The sequence below is a fragment of the Odocoileus virginianus genome, chromosome 13 (genome assembly GCF_023699985.2).
Source record: "Odocoileus virginianus isolate 20LAN1187 ecotype Illinois chromosome 13, Ovbor_1.2, whole genome shotgun sequence".
NCBI lineage: Eukaryota > Metazoa > Chordata > Mammalia > Artiodactyla > Cervidae > Odocoileus > Odocoileus virginianus.
The window spans coordinates 52,416,845-52,442,682 of record NC_069686.1 but is presented as its reverse complement, the minus strand read 5'-3'; the positions used below and the strand labels follow the sequence as shown (position 1 = coordinate 52,442,682).

At 44.7% G+C, this 25,838-nt stretch overlaps 1 protein-coding gene across 1 annotated transcript in view; it reads right to left on the bottom strand.

Moving 5' to 3' along the window:
• The window catches only part of TMEM163 (transmembrane protein 163), a 261,418-nt gene extending 237,442 nt beyond the window's left edge, over positions 1-23,976 (bottom strand). Inside the window, exons 1-2 of the mRNA XM_070476290.1 lie at positions 23,097-23,976; positions 17,352-17,471 (exon numbers count right to left, since the gene is read on the bottom strand). Coding sequence (XP_070332391.1) covers positions 17,352-17,471; positions 23,097-23,292 — 316 coding nt within the window. The 5' untranslated portion in view covers positions 23,293-23,976. The remainder of the gene's footprint in view (positions 1-17,351; positions 17,472-23,096) is intronic.
• Between the last annotated feature and the right edge of the window lie 1,862 nt (positions 23,977-25,838).

The window sequence follows — 25,838 nt, the reverse complement described above, 5'->3', positions numbered from 1 at the left end:
GAGTCTTAACCAGTAGACCACCACAGAAGTCCTCAACTGCTCTACTGTTTAAAGTTTTGACAAGTCCATGTACCTTCAAAATCACTTTAACTATACTTAGCCCTTTATTCCCCCACATAAATTTTACAGCTTTACTAGAAAAAAATTATTGGAATTCTTAGCACAATTGCAAGTATTCAGGTTAATATAAGGAAAATTGACATCTTTATTGTCTTCCCCATCATGAAAACAGGATTTGTTTCTTTATTCAGATTTTATCTAATGCACTTTAATATTTTATAACTTAAGGAACTGTGTGTATATTAGATTTATTCCTTTTGGTTTGTTAGTATAAGACATGGTATTGTGATGAAAATTAAAAATTCTACTCCTGGGCAGAAAGCAAAGAGTAACTAAAGAGCTTCTTGATGAAGGTGAAAGAAGAGAGTGAAAAAGCTGGTTTAAAACACAAGATTCAAAAACTGAAGATGATGGCATCCAGTCCCATCACTTCATGGCAAATAGATGGGGAAACAATGAAAACAGTGACAGATTTTATTTTCCTCGGCTCCAAAATCACTATGGATGGTGACTGCATCCATGAAATTAAAAGATGCTTGTTCCTTGGAAGAAAAGCAATGACAAACCTACACAGCATATTGACTGGCTGGATCTCCTTGCAGTCCAAGGGACTCTCAAGAGTCTTCTCCAATACCACAGTTCAAAAGCATCAATTCTTCGGCGCTCAGCTTTCTTTATAACCTAAAGCTCACAACCCTACATGACTACTGGAAAAACCATAGCTTTGAAAAGATGGGCCTTTGTTGGCAAAGCAATGTCTCTGCTTTTTAATATTCTGTTTAGGTTGGTAATATTCTCTTCCAAGGAGCAAGCATCTTTTAATTTCATGGCTGCAGTCACCATCCGCAGTGATTTTGGAGCCCAAAAAAATAGTCTGTCACTGTTTCCATTGTTTCCCCATCTATTTGCCATGAAGTGCAAGGAGCTCCAACCAGTCCATCCTAAAGGAAATCAGTCCTGAAACTCCAATATTTTGGCCACCTGATGCGAAGAGCAGACTCATTTGAAAAGACCCTGATGTTGGGAAAGACTGAAGGCAGGAGGAGAAGGGGACAACAGAGGATAAGATGGTTAGATGGCATCACCGACTCAATGGACATGAGTTTGGGTACACTCCAGGAGTTGGTGATGGGCAGGGAGGCCTGGCGTGCTGCGGTTCATGGGGTCGTGAAGAGACATGACTGAGTGACTGAACTGAACTGATGGGACTGGATGCCATGAACTTAGTTTTTTGAATGTTGAGCTTTAAGCCAACTTTTCCACTCTCCTCTTTCACTTTCATCAAGAGGCTCTTTAGTTCTTCTTCACTTTCCTACCATAAGGGTGATGTCATCTGCACCTGCCATGCTTCAGTCCATGGGGTTGCAAAGAGTCAGACACAACTGAGCAACTGAACTGAACTGAACACAGCATATTAAAAAGCAGAGACATTACTTTGCCTCAAAGGTCCACACAGTCAAAGTGATGGTTTTTCCAGTAGTCATGTAGGGATGTGAGAGCTGGAAAACAAAAAAAGACTGAGCACCGAAGAACTGATGCCTTTGAACTGCGGTGCTGGAGAAGACTCTTGAGAGTCCCTTGGACTGCACTGAGATCAAACCAGTCAATCCTAAAGGAAATCAACCCTGAATATTCATTGGAAGGACTGATGCTGAAGCTCCAACATTTTGGCCACCTGATGCAAAGAGCCAACTCATTGGAAAAGACCCTGATGCTGGGAAAGATTGAAACTCAATGGACATGAGTTTGAGCAAGCTCCGGGAGTTGGTGATGGACAGGGAAGCCGGGTGCACTGCAGTCCATGGGTTCGCAAAGAGTTGGACACGGCTGAGCAACTGAACAACAACTGCTGTGTTGCTATTGTACGGGAACACACTTGATTTCTGTATGCCAAGCTTCTACTCATCCACACCAACCTTGCTAAAATTTCTCATTTCTTTTAACAGTGTCTGCCAACTCTCTTTTCGTTTCTACATAGAGTAGACTATATTATCCATGAGCAAAGCTGGTTTCTTATTTTCCCCATCTCCAGTCTATGTATGTATTTTATTTCTTTTCCTTGCCTTACTGCACTGGCTGGAACATCAAAAATAATGTTGGAGAAAAGTGATAACAGCAGCATCCTTATCTTCATTCAATTTTACAGAATTGCTTCTAATATTTACCACTTACAATTGTTAACATTTTAAGTTAGATAGTCTTTATCAGGGTAATTCCCTTCTTGGCTAAAAGTTTTATCTTGCCTTGAATTCTATCAAATGCTTTTTGTATATCTACTGAAAGACACTATGACTTTTCCTCTTAATTTACAAACATGGTAAATTACATAATAACTATTCTGACTACACCATCCTTGCATTCCAAAATTAACACAATGTGGTAAAGATGGTTATTTACTGTTTTGTTATATAAACACAGATTCAGCTTGCTTATATGTAAATTCTTCTCTAAGGTCTTTGGTTTTTGGCATCAAAGTAATAACACTGAATAACTCAAAATAACACTGAAGACTTCACTGGCAGTCCATTGGTTAAGACTCCAGTGCAGAGCACGCAGGTACCATCCCTGGTTAGACAGACCCCACATGCCACATGGCCTGGCCAAAATTAATTAAAAATAATTTTTTTTAATTATATGGGAAATTTTCCTTCTTTTTCAGTGAAACAGAATACATGAGAATGGGATTATCTAATCCTTATATATTCATAAAACCACCTATAAAACCATGTTGGCATAGATCAGAGTTTCTCAACCTTGCACTATTGACATTTTGAGCCAGGCAATTCTTTGTTTTGTGGGAGACTGCCCCATGCATTGTGGGATGTTTCGCACCATCCCTGGCCTCTGCCAGCCAGATGACAGTCGCATTCGTAGCCCCAGTTGTGACAACCAAACATGTCTCCTGACATTGCCAAATGCCCTCTGGGAAGGGGGGAGCAGGGAGTTAGGTGCAAAATCATACCTGAATGAGAGCCAATGGCTTAGATTAACTTCTTTAATTTAAATCAAGCATACTTGGTCACTTTTCCCCTTGAGTCAATCATAACAAACTATGATTCTAGAAAACTATGCATTTCACCTAAGCTTTCAGATTTGTGGGCATAAACCTGTAAATGGTCTCATTGACTACATTTTTCTTTATTCCTAATTATCACTCCTCATTTAACTTGCAATCACTTTTCATTCATTCCTTTTCTCTTATGATCAGTTTGATTAGAGCTGAACCTACTTTATTAGTCTTAAACAGCTTTTAGTATTATTGATTCTATGTTATCCTTTACTCTTTCATTAATTTTTACTCTTAAATGTACTGTTTTCTTCCTTTCACCTATTTTGGATTTACTGCTTTTCTGTTTCTCAGTCTCTTGTTTTAGATAGTTTTGCTCATCAATTTTTATCTCATTTTAAGTTCTAAATATTTTTAAATATTTAGCTCCACTCCCCCCATGATACTCAGAAAGGTGTTAATTTCCCACATACGTTGTGACATATAGAAGCATTTTCACTACATGCTATTTCAAATGTTCATTGCATTGTGAACAGACAATACTGTAAAATACAAATTCTTAGTAACTGAATGAGACTTCTTTTGTAACCATGGAAGTGGTCACGTTTATAAATGTTCCATAACATTAAACAGACTTGTTGGACACGTGGTTCTATATTGACCCACTGGGTCAGTGTTCTTTAAACTGAAAGTTACAACCCACTGGTGGCACATAAAATCAATTTGATCGGTTGTGCCCAGCACCTTTTTAAATGAAAGAGACATGATCTTGGTGTATTTTTCTTTCTTATTTTAAAACCTCTGACATCAAGTCACTCACACAATGGTCAGCATGATATAGTTCAAAGACATCAATTTTTAAATTTCCACCAATTCCAAAACAGGCTCAGACACCTCTAAAAAAATGATTATTCTCTATTTCCTCTTTTTTCTACTTTTAGAATTCTTATTCATTTATATTAGAAATTTTCCTAACTTCATGTCTCTTAGAAAATATGAAAGAGAAGTATCACTCTGGGCTACATTCTGGGTAGGTTTCTCAGACTATATTTTGGTTCACTATTTCTCATCGGTTTCTAATTCGCTTAGTATATTTTCTTTATAAACTGCTGTGTTTGACACTTCAGGGAAATATGACAGGTTGGTTCCTCACAGTTACTTTTGTTTCCCCTGAAGTCACTCAGTCATGTCCAACTCTTTGCAACCCCATGGACTGTAGCCTACCAGGCTCCTCTGTCCATGAGATTTTCCAGGCAAGAGTACTGGAATGGGCTGCCATTTCCTTCTCCAGCAGATTTTCCGACCCAGGGATTGAACCTGGGTCTCCTGCACTAAAGGCAGATTCTTTACCATCTGAGCCACTTCGAAAGCCCCTTTGCTTCCCCTAAAAAAATTCTAAGCTGAGAGTAGAAAGATTTAAAAAAAAAGACAAACCCATTAGAAAAAGAAAATGGAAGAAGTAATAAAAACAATTTTTAGATGCTAGAAAATGTATGGGCAACTAGTAATTGATTTAACAGACTCCAGAAAGCAAACTCCTAAGACAGCAGTGTGAAAGCAAAAAGGCAACTCAATTTACAATCAGGGCACTGAAGAAAAAAAAAAAAGAAGAAGAACTGGTAGCACAGTGTAACAAAGAGAAGACTAAAAACAGAATGACTGGTTCAAAGTCTATTTAAAATGCCCTTTCCAGGTTCCCTCCCCAACTCCTGGCAGACATTAGAGATCTAGTCTCTGAAGAAGGTACAACAGTTTCTTATTTGAGGAACACCAGACTCAACTGAAGGTGGGAAAAGCAAACTGAACTCTTACCCAGCAGACCAAGTGAAGAATTCCAAATAGAATGATGAGATCTCAATCTTCCACCTCAACTCAGCACACACAATTCAAGCAGTAAGTGTCTACCCTCCAGGCAGATCAGAAAGCCCTTCTCTGGGCAACCTGGGAAGCCCAGGAGGAAGGACCAGGAAGCATTAAACTGGGATCCACGCAACAAAACAGTCCACTACAAAGTCCACCCACATATTCAGAACTCCAGCCAGCTTTTACACACCCACTATTTTTGCCTTTTTATTTTTCATTATGGTTTATCACAGGATACTGAAATTAGTTCCCTGTGCCTTACAGTAGGACCTTGTTGTTTATCCATTCTATGTATAATAGTTTCAGCCTGCTAGTCCCTAACTCCCAATCCATCCCTCCCCCACGCCCCTCCCACTGGCCACCACAGGTCTGTTCCCTATGTTTGTGAGTCTACCTCTGTCTCATATGTAAGTTCATTTGTGTCATATTTTAGATTCCACATATAAGTGATAGCACATGACATTGCCTGACTTCACTTAGTATGATAATCTCTAGGTCCAGCCATGTTGCTGCCAATGGCATTATTTCATTCTTTTTCATGGCTGAGTAGTATTCCATTGTGTCATATACACATACCTTCTTTATCCATTCATTATTGATAGACATTTAGGTTATTTCCATGTCTTGACTAGTGTATTTTTTGTTTTTGGGGGGAGGGATGACTATCATAAATAGTGCTGCTATGAACATAGGGTACACATCCACTTTTTTTTTTTAAACCCACTTTTAATATGAGCAGACTATCAAGGATTACCGCTCACAGGATTCCTCACAAAAACAATAAACTCAAGGAAAATGGCAAAAATAGCACCTCAGAGAAAGACAAGAACCAGGAAAAAGTTTTTTTTTAATGTCATTAATATTTTCTCAAAAAGATAAGAAAAGGTCTATGAAAAAGATCAGTAACACAAGAGTTGGATGATTTTTTAAAACGCACACTCAGGCAATTAAGAATAAACTTGACAGTAAGAATGAAAAGCTCAATAGAAACGTAGGAGTATAAAGTGGAGGAAATTTCCCTGAATGTAGTGCAAAGAGACAGAAAAAGATAAATGGGGGAAAAAATAGAAAGGAGGGGCATACATTCATGAAAAAGACCCTACCACAGTAAGTCTGATACAAAGGATTATAATTTAGAAAGGTTTAGGACTTAAATAGTAACCCTAGAAATAAGAGCTTCAAAACTCTTAAGGAACATTATTTGTACTGAGAATTTTCTATTAAGCCATCAGTCAAATGTCAGGATATATTAATGACATTTTAGGCTTGAAAAAGCTTCCCTTCCCAGGTGTCCCTTCCTAGGGGAGCTAAGAGAAGATAAGCGTGTCAACCAAAGAAGAGAAAAACATGGCATCCAGGAAACAGGGGACTCCACAGAGGAGAAATACAGGGAATGCCCAAATCCACGGTGAAGGGTGATGCTAGGATGCCCATCAAATAGAAAGGGCAACCCAAACAGGTTAACAAATGTCAAACAGCTCTGAAAGAGATTTCTTAAAGAAAATGCTGATGGAATTATCGATGCATCTGAAAATATTACAAAGAAGCTGAGGTTGAAATAAAAATGCTGAATTAGAATTTAATAAGAAAGAGATGCAGAGGGACTTCCCTGGTGGTCCAGTGGTTGAGAATCTGCCTGCCAATGCAGGGGACGCGGGTTCAGTCCCTGGCTGGGGAAGATTCCACATGCCGTGGGGCAATTAAGCCCATGTGCTGCAACTACTAAAACCCGCACGTCCTAGAGCCCGTACTCTGCAACAAGGGAAGCCAGGGCAGTGAGAAAAGACGTGCACCGCAACTAGAGTAGCCTCGCCACAGCTAGAGAAAGCCCGAGAGCAGCAACGAAGATAAACAACTATTTTTAAAAAATAAAGAGATGCAGAGAAAAGTAAACATAGGAATAAACAAAACAGAACTTACATATGAAATGCTAAAACCAGAGAAAATAAAAAATGGTGCAGGAAAGAGGTAATCATTCTTCGCCATATAGCTCAGTGAGCAAGATTTATGTAGTCATAATAATGCAAACCATAACTATTATGCAAGGATGGAAATTCAGGAAGTCAGCATGTCTGTGTGGGGCCAGGAGAACAGTAGAGAGTAAATTATCTTCTCCCCTGCTGGGAAGTCAACAAGTAATGCCTTAACAACAAAAATTCAAGAACTGGCATTAGAATCCTGTTATTTTTAAAGGTATAAGAAAATGTAAGAATCAACTAGAGAGGTAAAGTGATTGCCAGCATGGAGATGAGGAGGCAACAGGAGAGAGAGTTGCGGGGTGGGAGGGGGGTGGTTTGCTGCTACAGTTCTTAACTTTAAAGATCACATCCACAGAGGACTTCCTTGGTGATCCAGTGGTTAGGACTCTGTGCTCTCAATGCAGGGGCCACAGGTTCAATCCCTGGTCAGGAACTAAGATCCTTCATGCTGTGCAAAAAACAAAACTACGTTGATGTTATGGCTTCCACAAAAACAACAAAAATATATATTTATTTGTTTGTTTCCCAGTTGCTCTTTTCAGTGTCCTTCATGTGTTTGATTCCTTTTTTTATTGTCTATTCATTAACTATATGCATCTTAAAGATTCTATCAGATTCTCTTCTCATCGAGTTCTAATCATGCTGTATGACTTAGTCGTCGAGTTAAGATCCTTTCTCAGGAGCTTCCTAACGTTGAATTATGAGCTCAGCATTGGTGACGTGTCCTCCATATGAGGCTACTGGGACTTAGTGGAGGTTCTACACTTGCTTCTTTCAGGCATCCCAGGGGTATTTGCAACATAGGACCATATCCATGTCAGTATCTCAGCTTGAGGGTTCCTAGGATACCCAGGCAGGATGAGCACCTATATAGAACGCCACGGTGAGCCCCCCGGCTTCTCCCTCAGGGACTTCCCATTCATTCCTTCAGCTGCCAGGAATGAGGGCTGCCAATGGCTCACAGCTCATCCCTCTCCTGGATCCGCCCTCTACTGAAGGAAGCTGCCTCTCCCAAGGTCACACTTCTGCATGAGGCAGCCCATACCAATGACGGGTCTAGCAACCTTGCTTCAATAAGACAATTCTGAATGGCCATCCCAGCTCCAAGTCTCTGAGGGAACAGCACTGTCAACTCCTCCCCCCACCCAATCCTGCTTCCCTTGCTTCCTTTCAGAAATTACTCCTGGGAGCCTCTCCCAGCCCCCACTCCTAATAAACCTCCTGCAGTGAATCTCAGAGTCAGAGTCTATTTCTTAGGAAAGCAACCTATGAAAATTCCAAAAACAAATGAGCACACAGTCATTCCCATGGTTATAAATTCTAACAGAAGCCTCCCCACACAGAGTTGAGCAGTCTCCCTGGGTTGATGGGTGGGTTTATTCCGGTCCGTCTCTTCACTGATGGTAAAATCCTCTAGTGCATTTACTTTATTCCAAAATCTTAGTTTCCAAAACCCCTCCTAAGTCATCCTGCACTCTGGCCTCGGGACAGTCTTAGCTTCTGCATTAACAGCTCTGATTTTCCTTTAATTCTTTTCTGGGGAGGCTGCAGACTGTGCTTTCTCGAACAGACCAGTGATATCTTTTCTTGAGCATCCCATGTGTCTGACAGGTTATCTGTCCTACCCCACTATCCTATCATTTGCTCCGACATCCACAGACTCCCCTTCCCATTAGACCCAAGCTTTTCAAGGGAATGAGAGACTGTCCCAGGCCCTCGTGTCCTCTGTGGTACCCAGAACACCAGACAGGCAACAGGCACTCGCTGAGGACTGGATGAACACAGCCACACCCTGGAAGGACGCGCAGGAAGAAACAGCAGAAAGTGAGAAACAGCTTCCTTTCCTGGGAAAAGGAGGGTCCTCTCCATCCCTTCAACCTCATCTTCAGCCCTCAGGACGGGGCACCAGGAAATAGCCTCCTGCCAAGGAGGACTCTGCCAGAAACTTCACCTTCAAGGGGAAATCCCTAGAGGACCAGATCGCAGTACCTAAGCACAAGCGGACCAGAAAATCCCTTCTTGTCCCACCGGCTAACAACCATGCCTGGGAAGAGCTGGAGAGGCTACAGGAAAAGCCCTCAGGAGTTTCCCCCAGACTCTGGAAGGCTTGTTAGCAGAGCCCAGACACAAGGAGGCAGCAAGGACCCACCGGCCTAATAAGAGGGGTCCAGGCGGCTCACAGCTCAGCTTCCCGGAGTCAGCGCCGGGGCTGTGTGACAAGGACGCCTCTGTGCTAATACACCCTGGCCACACTTTAATTAAAGGCTGTGTGCAGAATGCAGGGAGAAGGGAAGAACAAGCGGGCAGCTGCTAAGACCCCTCCTCCACTGTGGGCTGCAAACAACAGCTCATTGTAAGCCGGGGACTGGGAAGATGCACTCTCCCAACAGCCATGAGTGAGTCTGGGTCAATAGAACCCTGGATCCCTCGGCCCAAGAGGAGGCAGAGGGAGAGCGGAGGGTGGGGTGTGGGGGGAGGGAGAGACAAGGGCCCTGCATCCCCCATCCCCACTGGCTTTCCCGCTTGTTTCCATTCACTTGAAAAACCTGCCGTTCCTTTTCCTGAGATTTTTTTACCTGCAAACATACATCCTCAACCTGCTGCAGCCACAGTGACCTCAGCAGGGAAATGTTAAAAACTATTCCAGTCCAACCAGTATCTGAAACATCAGTATCAGAAGCAGCAGTTAGAACTGGACACAAACAATAGACTGGTTCCAAATTGGGAAAGGAACACATCAAGGCTGCATGCTGTCACCCTGATTATTTAACTTATATGCAGAGGACATCATGCGAAACGCCAGGCTGGATGAAGCACAAGCTGGAATTAAGATTGCTGGGAGAAATATCAATATCAATAACCTCAGGTATGCAGATAACACCACCCTTATGATAGCAGAAAGCGAAGATGAACTCAAGAGCCTCTTGATAAAAGTGAAAGAGGAGAGTGAAAAAGCTGTCTTAAAACTCAACATTCAAAAAACTAAGATCATAGCATCCAGTCCCATCACTTCATAGCAAACAGATGGGGAAACAATGGAAACAGTGACAGACTTTATTTTCTTGGACTCCAAAATCACTGCAGATGGTGACTGCATCCATGAAATTAAAAGACACTTGCTCCTTGGAAGAAAAGCTATGACTAACCTAGACAGCATATTAAAAAGCAGAGACATTACTTGCCAACAAAGGTCCGTCTACTCAAAGCTATGGTTTTTCCAGTAGTGGTGTATGGATGTGAGAGTTGGACTATAAAGAAAGCTGAGCGCCAAAGAACTGATGCTTTCGAACTGTGGTATTGGAGCAGACTCTTGAGAGTCCCTTGGACTGCAAGGAGATCAAACCAGTCAATCCTAAAGCAAATTAATCCTGAATATCCACTGGGAAGGACTGTCGCTGAAGCTGAAACTCCAATATTTGGCCACCTGATGCAAAGAACTGACTTACTGGAAAAGATCCTGATGCTGGGAAAGATTGAAGGCAGGTGGAGAAGGGGATGACAGAGGACGAGATGGTTGGATGGCATGGACATGAGTTTGAGCAAGCTCTGGGAGTTGGTGATGGACAGGGAAGCCTGGCAAGCTGCAGTCCATGGGGTCACAAAGAGCTGGACATGACTGAGAGACTGAACTGAACTAACTGAACCAGTATCTGAGCATCAACTGTGTTAGGGGCCGAGAAGGCAGACCGGAGAAGTCGGGGCCCTGCCTTTGAGGAGGGTTCACAGAGCGACAACACAATGATTTAAGTATCATGTGTCACATTCCTGATACACTGCCCTGTGCCCACAAAGCTCTGGAAACCAAGGGCATTTTTTTTTCTTTCCATTTTTCAAATCATTTCTTATTGAGGTATAGTTTACTTACTTATGTACATTTCAGGTATACAACATAGTGATTCACAATTTTTAATAATTATATTTCCTCCATTAATAGTTATTATAAAATATTGGCTATATTCCAAAAACGCATTTCATCAGGAAATGGAGGGTCAGGGGAAGCTTCCAGGACTAGGGACTCTTTCATCTCAATTTTGAGGGATGAGTAAAATTTGGCTAGAAAACAAAGCATGGAGGGGCAGGAACACAGGGCCTCTGACACCAAGGGCAGAGCAGGTGCATGGATGTGCGGGCAAAGAGCAGGATGCAGCATCAGGGGATCTGCAAGAAGCATTTGTGGGCAAGCTTGGCTGGAGGGATGGGAGGAGCCAAGTTCAGCCAGGGAGGAGGGGCAAGATCCGAAGGGGCCTCTAGGTGAGCAAAGGGGCGGGGCTAAAATAGTAAGCATCTGTGAGCCGGCATTATTTGGGGTGGGGAGATGAGGCATCAACCTTTGAGGAGCAGCAAGGAAGAACCCGGAGGCAGGGCGTATTGTCCACATGAGGTGCCCAAACCGCATTTCAGCTGTTCCTGCCTCCGGGTTTCCACCCCTCGGAATCAGCATCTCTGGTTATCATTCGCCCCGCACATTCCCGGGGAGCAAGTTATCCCCCTAAACACGCCCAGAACGTGGCTCACAAACTTCCTGCCCACACCCTCCCCACTCAGCACAGCAGCCCAGACCGGCAGTGGTTGGGAAGTTGTTCCGGAAAACTCCCCACCATACTACCCTGGGGAAACAGCAGCTTGGGAAGAGACAGGGCTCCTTGAAAGATCAGCAAGAATAAGACCCCATATCTAACCTAAGTAGCAACGGGGGACTGTACACACGGGGACCACACCTGCGCTTCCCATGCCCCGAGAAAGTCTAGAAGGAAATACAAGACCCTGGCAACAAGGCTTGTCATTGGTGAGTGGTAACTGAGAGAAAGTTGAGGGGGGGAAAGAGATTGGCACTGTGTACTTCTGGCCTCATGAACTGTCACAATGTGCATGCACGTCTTTTATCAAGAAAAATAAGCAAGAACAGCGAAGGACACACAGGATCATTCTAGGAGCAGAATGGAAGCCACCTGCTTTTGGTGGAAGGAACAGTTTAGGGGCTGGATCTCAGGTTCACCCGCTGGAGCAGTGAGGGTCTCACGGGCATCATGACCTAATGGAGGTGGGACACAAAGGGGAAAACTGGGATGAAGAAAATACACCGAACAATGAATAACACTACTCTGGGGGCTGGTGAGGTCCTCTAAGGATTCAGCCACATGAAGGTCTACCAGAAGATGAGCTGTGCTGAAAGATGCCAGCTACAGTCCTGGGAAGTTGGGGTGTCTGAGCAAGGTGGGGCAAAGACCAGGTCAGACCACACATTTTAGGCCACTGTAACTCTTTAGATGTCTTTCTCAGGGCACCAGAGGGCCACTGGAGAGTCTTTTGCCTTTCCCACCTCACACATGTGTCAGTTGAGAGATACCATAATAAATTCCCAGACATATTTTGCTAAGTGTATACAAGAGCCTATAATTTCATTTTATCTATCTCTCAATTCTTGGCTGCTACTGCCGCTAAATCGCTTCAGTCATGTCCAACTCTGTGCGACCCCATAGACGGCAGCCCACCAGGCTCCCCGATCCTTGGGATTCTCCAGGCAAGAATACTGGAGTGGGTTGTCATGTCCTTCTCCAATGCATGAAAGTGAAAGTGAAGTCGCTCAGTCGTGTCTGACTCTTAGTAACCCCATGGACTGCAGCCCACCAGGCTCCTCCATCCATGGGATTGTCCAGGCAGGGATACTAGAGTGGGGTGCCATTGCAGTCTCCACTCAACTCTTGAACTCACAAACTAAAAAGAATAAGAACACTTATTCTACCATTTTTAAGGGTCAACAGTTTATACAACAATCAGATACTTTATTTTAAAACCCCCAAGTATAAATATCACTCCTTTCAGAAAATTTTCCAATTCTTAAATCTACTAATTCACAAAATTTTTGAGAGAACTTTTTCTGAGAAGATCTTGGTTTGGATTTTTTTTCAAAGTGGAACTGTGTATCTTAGGAAAGGTTTTCCCCTGAGAATGTTTCAAATATATCTTCACTTCCCACAGAACATGTATTGAGTGCCTAAAAATTAACTCACACTCATTCAAACCTCAGAGTCAGAATGCACTTTCCTAAATCATTCTAACAAAGACAGCAATGATGTCAAAACCCTGAATTGTGAAACAGAACTTCTGTTCTCTTTCTAACCTCATTATTAAAACAGATTTTTTTAAGGTTTGTTCATAACAGGATTGCCATTTTCCATGCTGCCTACCGATTATAAACAAAAGTAATTTTAAAGCCAAACTAAAGCTCTCTCTGAAATATTCAAGATGTATTACCATCTGGTTTTATATCAGCATTTGAGCAGGTCCAAAAATCACTACATTACCAAGGATTCCCAAAAATAGTTCATTTCCCTTTCAAAGCACATATTCCTCTCAAAATACTTTCAAGTCACAAACTTTGAAAACTCACCTAATTTTTCAGACTATACCAGACATCCATGTACATCATCCATTGTATGTCAGACATCCTGTATGTCATCCATACTTACATGTTTAAGTGATTTATCACGATCACTCAGTAATACTAAACAAAGCTATTTTTATCATTAGGTCTTTTAGAAACTACTAATTTGTGAAAATAAAGCATACCTGATTACTTGGAAGCTGGAAGTAAAGGATAATAATCTTTATTTGCAAATATACATACTATGTAAAAATATGAATCTTTCCAGTCCTGAAAAAAGAGGTATCCCCAAAACTTACATATATCCATCAGCCTCATTTCCAAACACAAAAGAGACAACAGCATTTCTCCAGAGGATGCTCAGCTCAAAATCAGCATGAACTATTAAAGAGGAAATGGCAGGTGAGGAGATAAAGATGGGTTTCTAACTGAACCAGCCATAGAGCTCCGAGACAGGCCCTTAGTAAGAGAATGGCCGTAGGATTATCCAATTGTCTTAAGTAGATTTCAATTGTTTATAAAATAAATAAGACCTAAATCTGGTATCACCCTGCTTATTTAACTTATATGCAGAGTACATCATGAGAAACGCTGGGCTGGAAGAAGCACAAGCTGGAATCAAGATTGCCAGGAGAAATATCAATAACCTCAGATATGCAGATGACACCACCCTTATGGCAGAAAGTGAAGAGGAACTAAAAAGCCTCTTGATGAAAGTGAAAGAAGAGAGTGAAAAAGTTGACTTAAAGCTCAACATTCAGAAAACTAAGATCATGGCATCTGGTCCCATCACTTCATGGGAAATAGATGGGGAAACAGTGGAAACAGTGTCAGACTTTATTTTGGGGGGCTCCAAAATAACTGCAGATGGTGAAAGCAGCCATGAAATTAAAAGATGCTTACTCCTTGGAAGGAAAGTTATGACCAACATGGATAGCATATTAAAAAGCAGAGACATTACTTTGCCAACAAAGGTCCATCTAGTCAAGGCTATGGTTTTTCCAGTGGTCATGTATGGATGTGAGAGCTGGACTGTGAAGAAAGCTGAGCACCGAAGAATTGATGCTTTTGAACTGTGGTATTGGAGAAGACTCTTGAGAGTCCCTTGGACAGCAAGGAGATCCAACCAGTCCATCCTAAAGGAGATCAGACCTGGGTGTTCATTAGGAGGACTGATGCTGAAGCTGAAACTCCAGTACTTTGGCCACCTCATGTGAAGAGTTGACTCGTTGGAAAAGACTCTGATGCTGGGAGGGATTGGGGGCAGGAGGAGAAGGGGACGACAGAGGATGAGATGGCTGGATGGCATCACCGACTTGATGGACATGAGTTTGAGTAAACTCTGGGAGTTGGTGATGGACAGGGAGGCCTGGCGTGCTGCAATTCATGGGGTCGCAAAGAGTCAGACACGACTGAGTGACTGAACTGAAATCTGGTATCTAAACAAATCTTTAGATGAAATTTATTTCTAAGAAATCTTTTGCTTCTCCCAACTTAAAAAAAAATTGCTTTTTAGAAAATGTTTCTCAGTTCATTCATTCAACAATCTTGAGTACTGATTTTCAAGTAAAAATGGATGTTCATCCTGCCCCGAAGAGTTTACCATCCAGTAGTAGCAAGAAGACATGACAATAAACACAGTCTTCTACTTTTCACCATGACTATCACCTCCTGGCAACACACACACCACACTCACACACACCACACACAGAGGCACACACAGGCACACACTCCAAACACTTCTCTGCCATCTCATAGCACTGCATTCCATAGCAATTCTCTTTAAAATGTTAACTAGTTCAACCTGACCATTTCATTGGATACAACAGCAGTTCACCAAGCCAGCCTATTCCATTTTATCCCAGCTCTCTGTCAACCACCTCCTTGGAGAATACTGGGGGCTCCTTCTGAGGCTTTTTTAAAAATACATTTACTGTGCTTTCTGAAACATACCATTTTCTTTTAAATACTAATTTAAACAGCTTCAAAAGTCAGCTTATATTGCTTAATCTCTATTGATTTTCTTCCCCTTCAAAACTGTGAAAAGGATTGAGCGAAAGTCTATCAACATGCAAGTGATGTTTTAAAGGTTTTTAATATTTCATATTACAAATAGATTTAGGAAACTAAAGATAAGACCAACAACCCTAACAATGCAACCACAGACCACCTCGAGGGTCTAAAATATAAAATACACACATGTGCACACACATTAAAGTTACTCTAGTTAAAATGAGAAAATACATAGTTTAACTTTTACATTTTTTGGTTTAACTGTACCAGAACAAGTTGAAAGCAACTTGGGAACAAATTAAATGCACCACAGAAAGCAACAAAAATCATGCTGCCATGTATACCCCAATGCCAACATTTTATAGGCAAGAAGTTAAAAGAGTTAAATTACTTGCTATAAAAAGGGGGTAAAATCATTTTAAAGAGAAACAGAACCCTTTTCACAAAGCAATATTATAATTCCACATGCATTATGCAACAGTCTTTTCCTATTATAAGAAATGGAACAAAATTTTTAAGATAACCTAACTAAACAGGCATAATATGCGAAACCAAAATTTCCTAATTTTTTTCTTATTCTGATTAAGCACATCAAATGTAGGATTCTTCTCCCAAAGGAAAGACTTGCTCAATATTTCTCCACATTCAGGTCCTCATTCAAATACTCACATTATAAAGTCATAACAGCTCTATCAGTCAGAGTAACTATTATTCTGTTTGTAAATCACCTCCCTTCCTGCCATTCCTCTTTCTTTACATATGTAAATTACAGGGTCAGATTTGGAGCCCACCACCAGCCACTGCAACCAAATTATCCTCCAGGGATGTCAATAGGGCTGTTACTCGGTTCAGCATTTTTTAAGAAAAAGGAAGGAGTAGCTATTTTCAGGGATCAGAATTCCTCTTGATCAGATTTCTGGCTCACTGGTAAATGCTTCTACCCTGAAATTATCCTTGGCTGCTAAATATGTGGCAAAAAAAAAAAGCCAAGATGTGGTACAGTGTTTCCAATAGATATTGCTTCAAGGAACATACACTGAGTTTTGCAGGGAACACTTGGTCAAATTCTAATATTCCCCCATGGGAGCCAACACCAATTTCCAGCAGCTGCTGTAACTGTGCAGAATGGAATTTTAAAAACACACAGGGTAGTATATTCCAGCAGACACAGTCCTTCCTTCTACTCCACGCTTGTCACATGAGGCACCTTGTATGATACTCATCACTTAGAATATAAATCTGTTAAGGCCATAAATTAATCACAAAATGCATATAATACATTCTTTTTCCTAGCATTAAAAAGAAAAAAACACTGTGGATTCCAGCAAGGTTGAGCTGAAGCTGAATGTCACTGCTTAAGCTTATGAATCACTGCACGTTAATAAGAATAAACAGCACATGCACATTTCTATAGGCTGCAAATGTTAGCAGAGAAAATGCATGTCATGGGGCTTCCTAACAGGGAAACTGGATTATCCATGGGCAGAAAGCGTTCCGTTTTCTTCGTTCTTCTCGACTATGATAAATATTTTGGTTTCCAAGGCCACTGAAAACTTGCAAGGGGATCCTCCCATTTTGGTTTCATTAAAATGTTCAGATGATTTTATTCTAAACCTCAGGCAAATATAATTCAGGGGTGGGGGTGGGGAGGAGAGGTCGTACTACAACATTACACTCATCTGGTAGCATGAGGTTCAAAATACGAGTCTCAAGGATATATATTTTTTGTCACATGTCAGCCCAGGCTGAAGGCATCCACCAAGAGAATATTTTCACTATTTCAGCTGGCAGCCAGAATTGACTGCCATGAGCCCGCATACTGATGAGAGCCTAGACTCCCGGTCTTCTTCTTAACTACCTCTTGCCTCTGCAGAAGAGAGAAGCCTTTTTACTAATTTATAAGCATCTGACTATGTAACCATCAAAAAAAAATTTACTCATCAATAATAGTCAACTAAAAGCAAAAGCGCATCCCATAGGAGTCAGAGAATAAAACCGGCAACACCCGTAAAATACATCTATCAGCAAGACCCTGAATACTCACTAAAGGCAGCCACCGCCAGGGCCAGTGTGACGATAATGGAGAACCAGGAGACCCACAATGCCTTCTTTCTGTAGTTCTGGGCTTCATGAGGTTTTAGCCGAGTGCTGCTTTCTAGTAAGCCTGACAAATAGAAGGAAAAAAGGAAGTTAGGCATTTCCTTATTAAGAAACCCACAACTACAGCTATATGTTCTTATCCAAGGATTATAAACTGACAGCCTGCGGGCCAAGATGGGGGGGCAGTGGTTAATTGAAATATAGTTGATTTATAATATTGTGCTAGTTTCAGGGTGCAGCAAAGTGATTCAGTTATCCAAGAGGTGTTTGGGGAGAGCTGCATGGAAATCAAGCTTTGGGGCATCTCTTGAAATATCGCTGGCTCAGGCGTATCTGGCTCATGTTCCCACAGGGAAATGCCTGCTGTCTTCTTTATGAAGGAGCCTGCCAGCCCACCAGCCTCTGACCTGAGGACATATGACCCCAGCCATGCCCCTGCTCCTGCGTTAACTCCCTTGGCTCACTGACTCAGGCAGGTGCTGCTCATTCTAACGAAGCCTTTCGTTAAGAAAACAGCATGAATAGCCCACATCTGGTTGGGCTTTGGGGCTCCTCAACCGCAGCACCAATTTGCGTTGATCCACCATCCTGGTCCACACTGGTGGACCGGGTTTTGCCCAAAGCAGTGAGTCATGGAATACAAATACCCTCGTGGCTCCCCTCATCAATTAACAGAAGGACCATTTCTCTTTAACCACAACCAACAGCCACCAGGCCTAATTACATGCCATGTTTTCTTCTCTACTCTTTCTGCTCTATAGTATCTATTCCTTTGTATCAAGCTTACGTCAAAAACTTCTCAGACTATTAAGTGGGGTAAAACTGCTAAAACTAGGGGTCACTTCTCAGGCGTGCCACATACAATAAAGGTTTGAGTTCATCTCCCCTGCTTTCGACACTGAGTCCTCAACAACAGAAATTCAGGATGCCTCTGAGACAATGCCCAAGTTTCGACAGCCTTGAGTCAAAGAATAAAACATCAGTATGATCTTGATGGACAAAAGAGATCATATACGGCATCTCTCAGTTGCATGGAGAACCAAATTCTCAGCCCAGCATCCCACTGGTGGCTCAGATGGTAAAGAATCTGCCTGCAATGTGGGAGACCTGGGCTCCATCCCTGGGTTGGGAAGATCCCCTGGAGGAGGACATGGCACCCCACTCCAGTATTCTTGCCTGGAGAATCCCCATGGACAGAGGAGCCTGGAAGGCTACACTCCACGGGGTTGCAAAGAGTCAGACACAGCCGAGTGACTGAGCACACATTCCACATAAACAGGACACCGTGTCTAGCCAAACAACTCGTTATATACTTTTTAGAGGTGGAACAGCCTTATCACAACTGCTCCAAATGATGAAGGAACTGGTAGTCGGGGTTTAAGCACCCACGTGTAAAATACTACACAGCGTGCAACAAATCACACCTACACACCATGTAAAAAGGCATCTTCCCACTAGACTGACTGGGTACCACATTAAACACTGGGTTACTGAAAACTGCATTATGTTTGAAATATAACAAGGACCGTGTTAAAATTTCCCAGTTCCATTAACTACTCAGACCACAAGTCCTGAACAACGGGGAAAAGTCATGAAGCCTGCTTAGTGAGTCCAGTGTACAGCCAGATTTTTTAATCACTGAAACCTGTAGACACATTTACAACCAAAAGGGAGATGAATTTGCAAAAGGTAGGTATAAACTCCATCACCTCACTATAAAAATCTCACCAAAGCTTCCTTTAAAAAATGCATTTAGACAGAAAATAGAAAAACCTTCTCTCTTATCACATTATGCCCCAGGTACAAATGATTTCAAACTGTCCCTTGGTCTACTTCTTTTTGTCCCTTTGTCTATTTCCCTAGCTGCTAAAAACACACATTTTAATTTTCAACTGCAATCACCCTTGATTCCAGTTTAAGGTACAACCTAAAATATGATTCAGGGTCCCACTGACTCCCAATAATTTATTTCCCTTTTCCCAAATGACACAGAAATCTTTCTTTCATCCTGGCCGATTGATTTTCAAGAGAAGTGAAGCTGTAACCTTTCCTTTAAGTACTGACTCAAGTAAGCAGTTCATTTGCTGGGTACTTTGACAGCAACAATCTCAAGAGGTTATCCACTGGGGGTAAAAAAAAAAAAGCCAAGGTTCCTTCTAGAAGATTTAATTTTCTAAGAGAAACAACCATGATCTGGGTTTCTGATTCCAATACATGACATTTATTTTTTTTCCTTCCAAACAGCTGCTTCCAACAATGTGACTGGAGCTGACAGCACGGCCAATCAACACACCTCACCCCTGAGGGGGCCAGGACTCTGGAGGAGTGTGGGCTGCCCGCTCACCTGGCTGCACTGCCCTGCTAAGCTGGTGCAGGATCGCACCTAGTCAGCAGGATTGATAGTTCTCCCCAGATCTGACCCTGTATGTGCTTCCCCATGAGATGTTTCCAACTTTAAACACCGGAATAAATGTAATGGAGACTTCCAGGAAGGGGGAAACTTCCCCATTCCTATCCAACCTTCACTTGCTTCCTACTAGTTTTCCTTCCTAAAAATAAAGCTAAAACCTAGAATGGATAACTCTCCACTCCTCAAAGGGAAGTGGGATATAATGATCTATGAAGACCTGGCTCATAAATGAATTGTCTGCACACAGGTTCCTCTACCTCCCCCCTCCACCCTGTGTTAGCTGGGTGCACACGCGCAAGTCAGAGATGTGATGAGAATTTCTAAAATTTTCAGGAAGCTGTGTTTCAAAGGTAGCAGAAAGGTAGCACAGCCTATAGAAGCCAAGGCAGGTCTCACATTTGCACTCATGGCTCCTGCAAGAGGCCTTTAGCTGGCCTCCACATTCAAATTGTTAATCTCACTCAAATTTCACCTATTTGTAATTTGGACCCTGGCAATAGTAAACATAAGGGTTGTATTAATGAAGGACTGACATTGGGGTTGGGGAGATGCAAATATACACAGGGAGGTTGAAGCCATCAGTCATTTCCATGCTAGTAGGAATTAGTTCCCATTGCTTTCTCCTAAGAACTGGTCATGCTTGCACCCTCAGAAAGAAGGGGAATATTCGTGAGATAGGAAGGCAGTAGAAAATGCTGAAGCAGGTAACACTCTTAGGGCCCTAAGCCTTGGGGCAGAATGATGGGAAACACTTGTGGGGAGAAGAGTGGGCATTGAAAGGGAGGGTGTGGAAATGCTTAAGACAAACTTGGCCTACGTTTTGTTTGTTTTAGTCAGTCTTGGACCACAAAGGTCTTGCCCCCTGAACTATGAGGCTCAACCAAATGGCACTGCAGTTACTGACAGTATGAGCTAGCTAGGTCTCTGGGAACCAGCCCACATCACTTCTATGGGGGGAAAAAAAAACCTCTAAAGTTCCCCAACAGTAGATTTTTATAAGCAAGCCTTTGATCAAAGTTAGATTGAGACTGTTAACAGGGTCCTGACAGCTCAGAAGGAATTTATGTCAAGAGAGAAGGCCAGATATGGGTACAGATCCAGGTGTCCACCCTCCCACACACCTATAGGTAGGTATTTAGGTTTAGAAGACAAGCAAGCCAGGCATGATATAGAGACACACAGCAGGCAGCAGCCTAGGCCTCCTCCTCCCCAAAGCCTCTCACTATTAGGAAAAATGTACCAGTAGTAGCAATCGAACCATTCCCAAGGGATACAAAAAAAATCGATATTGAAAAGATGCAGCCCCATAAGAAAAAAATAACACAAACGCAAAATATTTTAAGAAACCTCCCTAGATAAGCTTCTGATTTATTTAATAGAAACGAATCATTCAGCACTAACTCTTGGCTGCCAGGAACGGGTCAAACAGAAGAATGTCACACTGACTTTCAGCTTTCAAGGCCACACCATGCCAGGTTCTTTGGAGGACAGGACTCATCTTAACAGACTGGCAGTGTGTGACATGCAGCGCTTTTACACAGTGACAGTTAATGAACAGTGAATGCTTTCATGCAATAACATAATGGAAAATGAAATTCAGTTGACCAGTGAAAAATAATCTTAAGAATGAATTCAGAAGGGCTTTTTACACTTGAGCCCAAGCTACAAAATGACACTAAATATTAACTCGCCCTTGCACGTTTTTCCCCTCCTATCCTTTTGTGAGACAGGGAGAAATAGGCCAGCTTGATACAGACGACCTGCAATGCTACAAAAATAAGCCCATCCCAGAGTTCGGTCTTTGTTCAATACAAAAATTTTTAATCCTACAACATCAGTTGCAGAGAGAAAGGTAATTAACACGATCTACAATAAAAATGATAGGTTTTGTTGGGTGCCTGTGATGTCACCCATTATCAGCTCGAAAATGATAATCGAGTTAGGTGAGAATAGGAGGAGAAACTGCAACATAGGTGCGGAACTCGTTGCAACCGGAGCGGCTCCAGTTCTCGCCCCAGCATCCCTGCCGATTCTCTGGGAATTGCCGTTTCCATGTCATTCTGTTTTTCACATGCTACAGTTCAAATTTTCTAAAAGGAACGAGATCGTGCCTCCGAACACTAAACCGGAATAAAAATGTACAGGAGATACCGAGAATAGACAGAAACCTGCTAAGACTGAAATATACAAATCCGCCACAGCCAACAAAATAAGGCTTCCAAGAACAGGGGGTGGAAGTGGCAACGAGCCGCTCCCCCCCGCCCCCCCCGAACGGCCGGCTGTCGGAATACAGTTTCGGCCACTAACCGGTGTTAGCAGGGCCATTGAGTCTTTTTGAGGGGGCCAATTTGGATTCGATTCTGCAAGAAACAAAAAAGGTACAGACGTGGCCAAGAAGAGGGCTGGAAGGAAACTAGGGAGGAAAAGAGAGAGATGTAGGAGGAGGAGACAGACAGAGGAATGCATAGGGCAGTCTCTCGCGTTTTCTGTGGGCAATTCAAAGGGGTAATCGGCAATCTGTCGGAGGGGTAGCTGGGCTTGGCCTCCTGGGATAGGGATGTTTGCCAGCTTCCAGGATTTTAAAGGGGCTGGGAGGCGCGCTCCGAGAACCACCAGGTTCCAGCGGCATCCACCCAGGATCGGTGGTCCAAATCCAAGTGTCCCAGTCCTCTATACCATCTGCAGACAGCGGGGCAGCGACCCACGATAAACTGGGTTCCTAGTAAATGAGGGTCGGAGATCACCCGGCTCCCCTTCGCCGGGGCAGTCGCCCCTCTAAACTGAATCCGCAGAGGGAAGCTCTCCCTGGTTAGCCCACGGAGCCGAATGGGGTTTGGGAAGGAGCATGCTCTGAGCTCAGGACCCTTCCAACTGAGCGCGACCCGCAGTCAACCGGGAGCGCTCGGCTAGGAAAGCGGAGGGGGAAAGAAAAAAAAAAAAAAATCACACACACACGCCTCCAGCAAACTTTTCCAGTGGGCGCTGGAGGGGCCAAGGCTGGCCGAGAGGAGGGTGCGGGCCCCGGTGGGGTCGCCCAGGAGGCAGTCGGGTTCCCGGGTTCCGGCGGAGGCGCCGCGGCTCGGGCGGTGCCGGCCACGGAAGGTGGGGCTGCCGCCCTCAGCTCTCCACGCTTTCGCGGGAAGTCGGAGTTCCGCGCCCCAGCGCGCTCCGAGGCGCCGAGCCCGGCCCCACCCGCCAGCGGAAAGGCGGGCCCCGAGCAGCGGCTCCTCAGCGCGCCCGCCCGGCCGGGGGAAGGGGCCCGCGGCGGCGCGCGCTCACCTCGGTCCTCCAGCCCGTCGCTGAACTGGCCGCTCTCGCTGATACGCAGCTGCCGCTCCTCCTCGGGCTGCGGCGGCTCGCGCGCCGGGGAGCTCAGCGGGCCGGAGGCGGTGGCCATGGGCGCGTGGCCCCTGGGCGGCGGCGGGACTGCGGGACCCGGAGGGCTGCGGCGCTCGCTGCCCGCGGCCGTCTCCATGGCGCGGGGCGGCGGGTCCGGGCGGCGACGACGAGCGCGGCGGAGACTCGAGTCAGAAGTGCGAGGCGCCGCGGCTGGGAGCGGGCGGAGGGACGGAACGACCGCGCGGGCGCCGCGGAGTGGAGGTGCGGCGGCGGCAGGGGGCGGGGGGTGTGCGGGAGCCGCGCGGCTCGCGTGGCCGGTGGCAGAGACTCGGGCCCAGCAGCAGCTGCCGCGCTCCGCCCCCGGGGGCAGGTGCGTGCGGCAGGGACCCGCCCCGAGGCCCCGGCGCCGGAGCCCGCGCCCCGAGGCCGGTGGGGAGGGAGGGAGGGATCCAGCCAGGCCTGAAGCCCGGAGGCTCGGGGGTGTGGGCTGGACTACTGGGAAAGCCGGGACCGGCAGAAACCCGGGCAGGGCCTGCTGAGGGTGTGATGGGAGACCCGCCCCACTCGTGCCGCGGGATGGTGACCAGAGGAGATCACCTCGGACCCGCTTCCTTTACTGTCCGAGCAGGCTGCGCCCGCGCTGGTTAGGAAAGCGGTCAGCGCCCTAATGTGGCACCTTCTCTGGAGCTGCACGGGCTTCACAGACTATGCAGGGTCTCCCGCCTGGGCTGCCAGCCGCATCGCCCATCTCGGGAGAACGAGGTTCACCTGCCTCCACCCCCACCGGTATTGGGTCTTCTTCTAAGAGCGTCGATTATCCTCCAGCACCAACTTAAAGAGAGCGGGTATCTTAGGACCACGGGGCGTTCTATAGAAGAAGTTTGGACCCTAACCCCCACCCCCTGCCCCCCGCCACCACCACCATTGAGACTGCCCTTGGACCGTGGATCCAGCCAGTCCGCCACGAGCTATTTCCTCTCTGAGTAGCCAAGTCTTGCTGATAACTTTAGGCTTCAAATCGAAGCCTCCCTCCTACGGGAAGCCCTCCGCTGGCTTCCTTGGCGCGGCCAGCTGTCCCCTCCTCTGACCGCGCGGGGTTCGACCCCTGGCGCGCGGCCCGGCTCATCTCCGCAGCGAACCAACGAGGTGGGTGCAGACTGGGACCCACGCCCTGCGGTGTAACCCGGAGAGGAGCCAAGGGGGACCGGCCATTTATCAGATTCGGCTTGAATATATTATCCGTATCCAGATTCACAAAGCTAGATTTTCCTCTTCCTATGTATATCAGTCTTGAGATTTAATGAGTCTTCTAAAATGCCAGTTCCTCATTTAAAGCCTGCCTACTGTGGGGGAGGGCACCGTCTTTTTCGAAGAGTAACCAGTTTCTCATTCTCGCCTTGCCTGCGATGGAAATCCGAGTGGGATTAAAATACCTTTGTCGTGCAGTGGAAATATCACTAGCACTGGGAAGAGGGGCTCATTTTGTTGCTGTTGTTGGGTTGGATTGAGGATATCTGAGTTGACCTTGGCCAATTTACTTTACCTTTTTTAAACAATAACTACAAACTTTAAGAGGTGGACAAAGGCATTTCAAAGGCCCCTTCTTGCTAGGAAAGGAGGTAAGGGAGGGGGAAAAAAGAAAAACGCTATGATCATTTGAACACACACACAAAAATAAATTTTACCCACTGGTCTTGCTTCTGTCTTCTGAGGGGCTTCCCTGGTGGCTCAACTGGTAAAGAATCTGCCCGCAGTGCGGGAGACCTGGGTTTGATCCCTGGGTTGGGAAGATCCCCTGGAGAAGGGAAAGGCTACCCACTCCAGTATTCTGGCCCAGAGAATTCCGAGGACTAAAGAGTCAACCAGACTGAGCGACTTTCAATCTGGGGCTTCCCTGAAGGCTCAGTTGGCGAATAATCTGCCTGTAATGCAGGAGAATCCCAGGGACGGGGGAACCTGGTGGGCTGCTGTCTATGGGGTCGCACAGAGTCGGACACGACTGAAGCGACTTAGCAGCAGCAATGCAGGAGACCCCGGTTCGATTCTCGGATCGGGAAGATCCGCTTGTGTAAGACACGCTACCCACGCCTGTATTCTAGCCTGGAGAATTCCATGGACCCTATAGTCCATGCGGTGGCAAAGAGTCGGATAGACTGACTTTCACTTTCACTCTGAGGTAGACAGCCTTTAGGTGTTTGCAGACACTTCTTACTCCCTCCCACCCAGACTTTTTCTCCAGGTTTTCCCATTTAATTCCTGTCAATAGCTCGCAAACATTAGAATCACCTGGGGAGTTTACCAACAAAAATACTTAGGACTCACCTACTGCAGGAAATTCTAATACCACAGGTGAAAACGTGGCTATTTTTTAAAACTCCCTCCCCATTTTTAACTCATCTGGAGAAGTTTTTTCTTTTCTAAATTTATTTAAATGCTGACTCCTTGTTATTTGAGATTCTGATTCCGTAGATCTGGAAGATTCAGAAGATTCAGAGAATCTTCATTTGAATAACACAACTTCTGATGTAGATGGCTTGCTCTACTGACCACCTTTGAGAGTCTCACTAACTGCGCTCCACAGTCTTGACTAACCTGCCCCCTACTCCCTCTCCCTCCCTCCCTCTGTAACAAACACACCCAAGATCTCTGTTTTCTTAAAGGATAAAGTATCCCTGTTCTTTC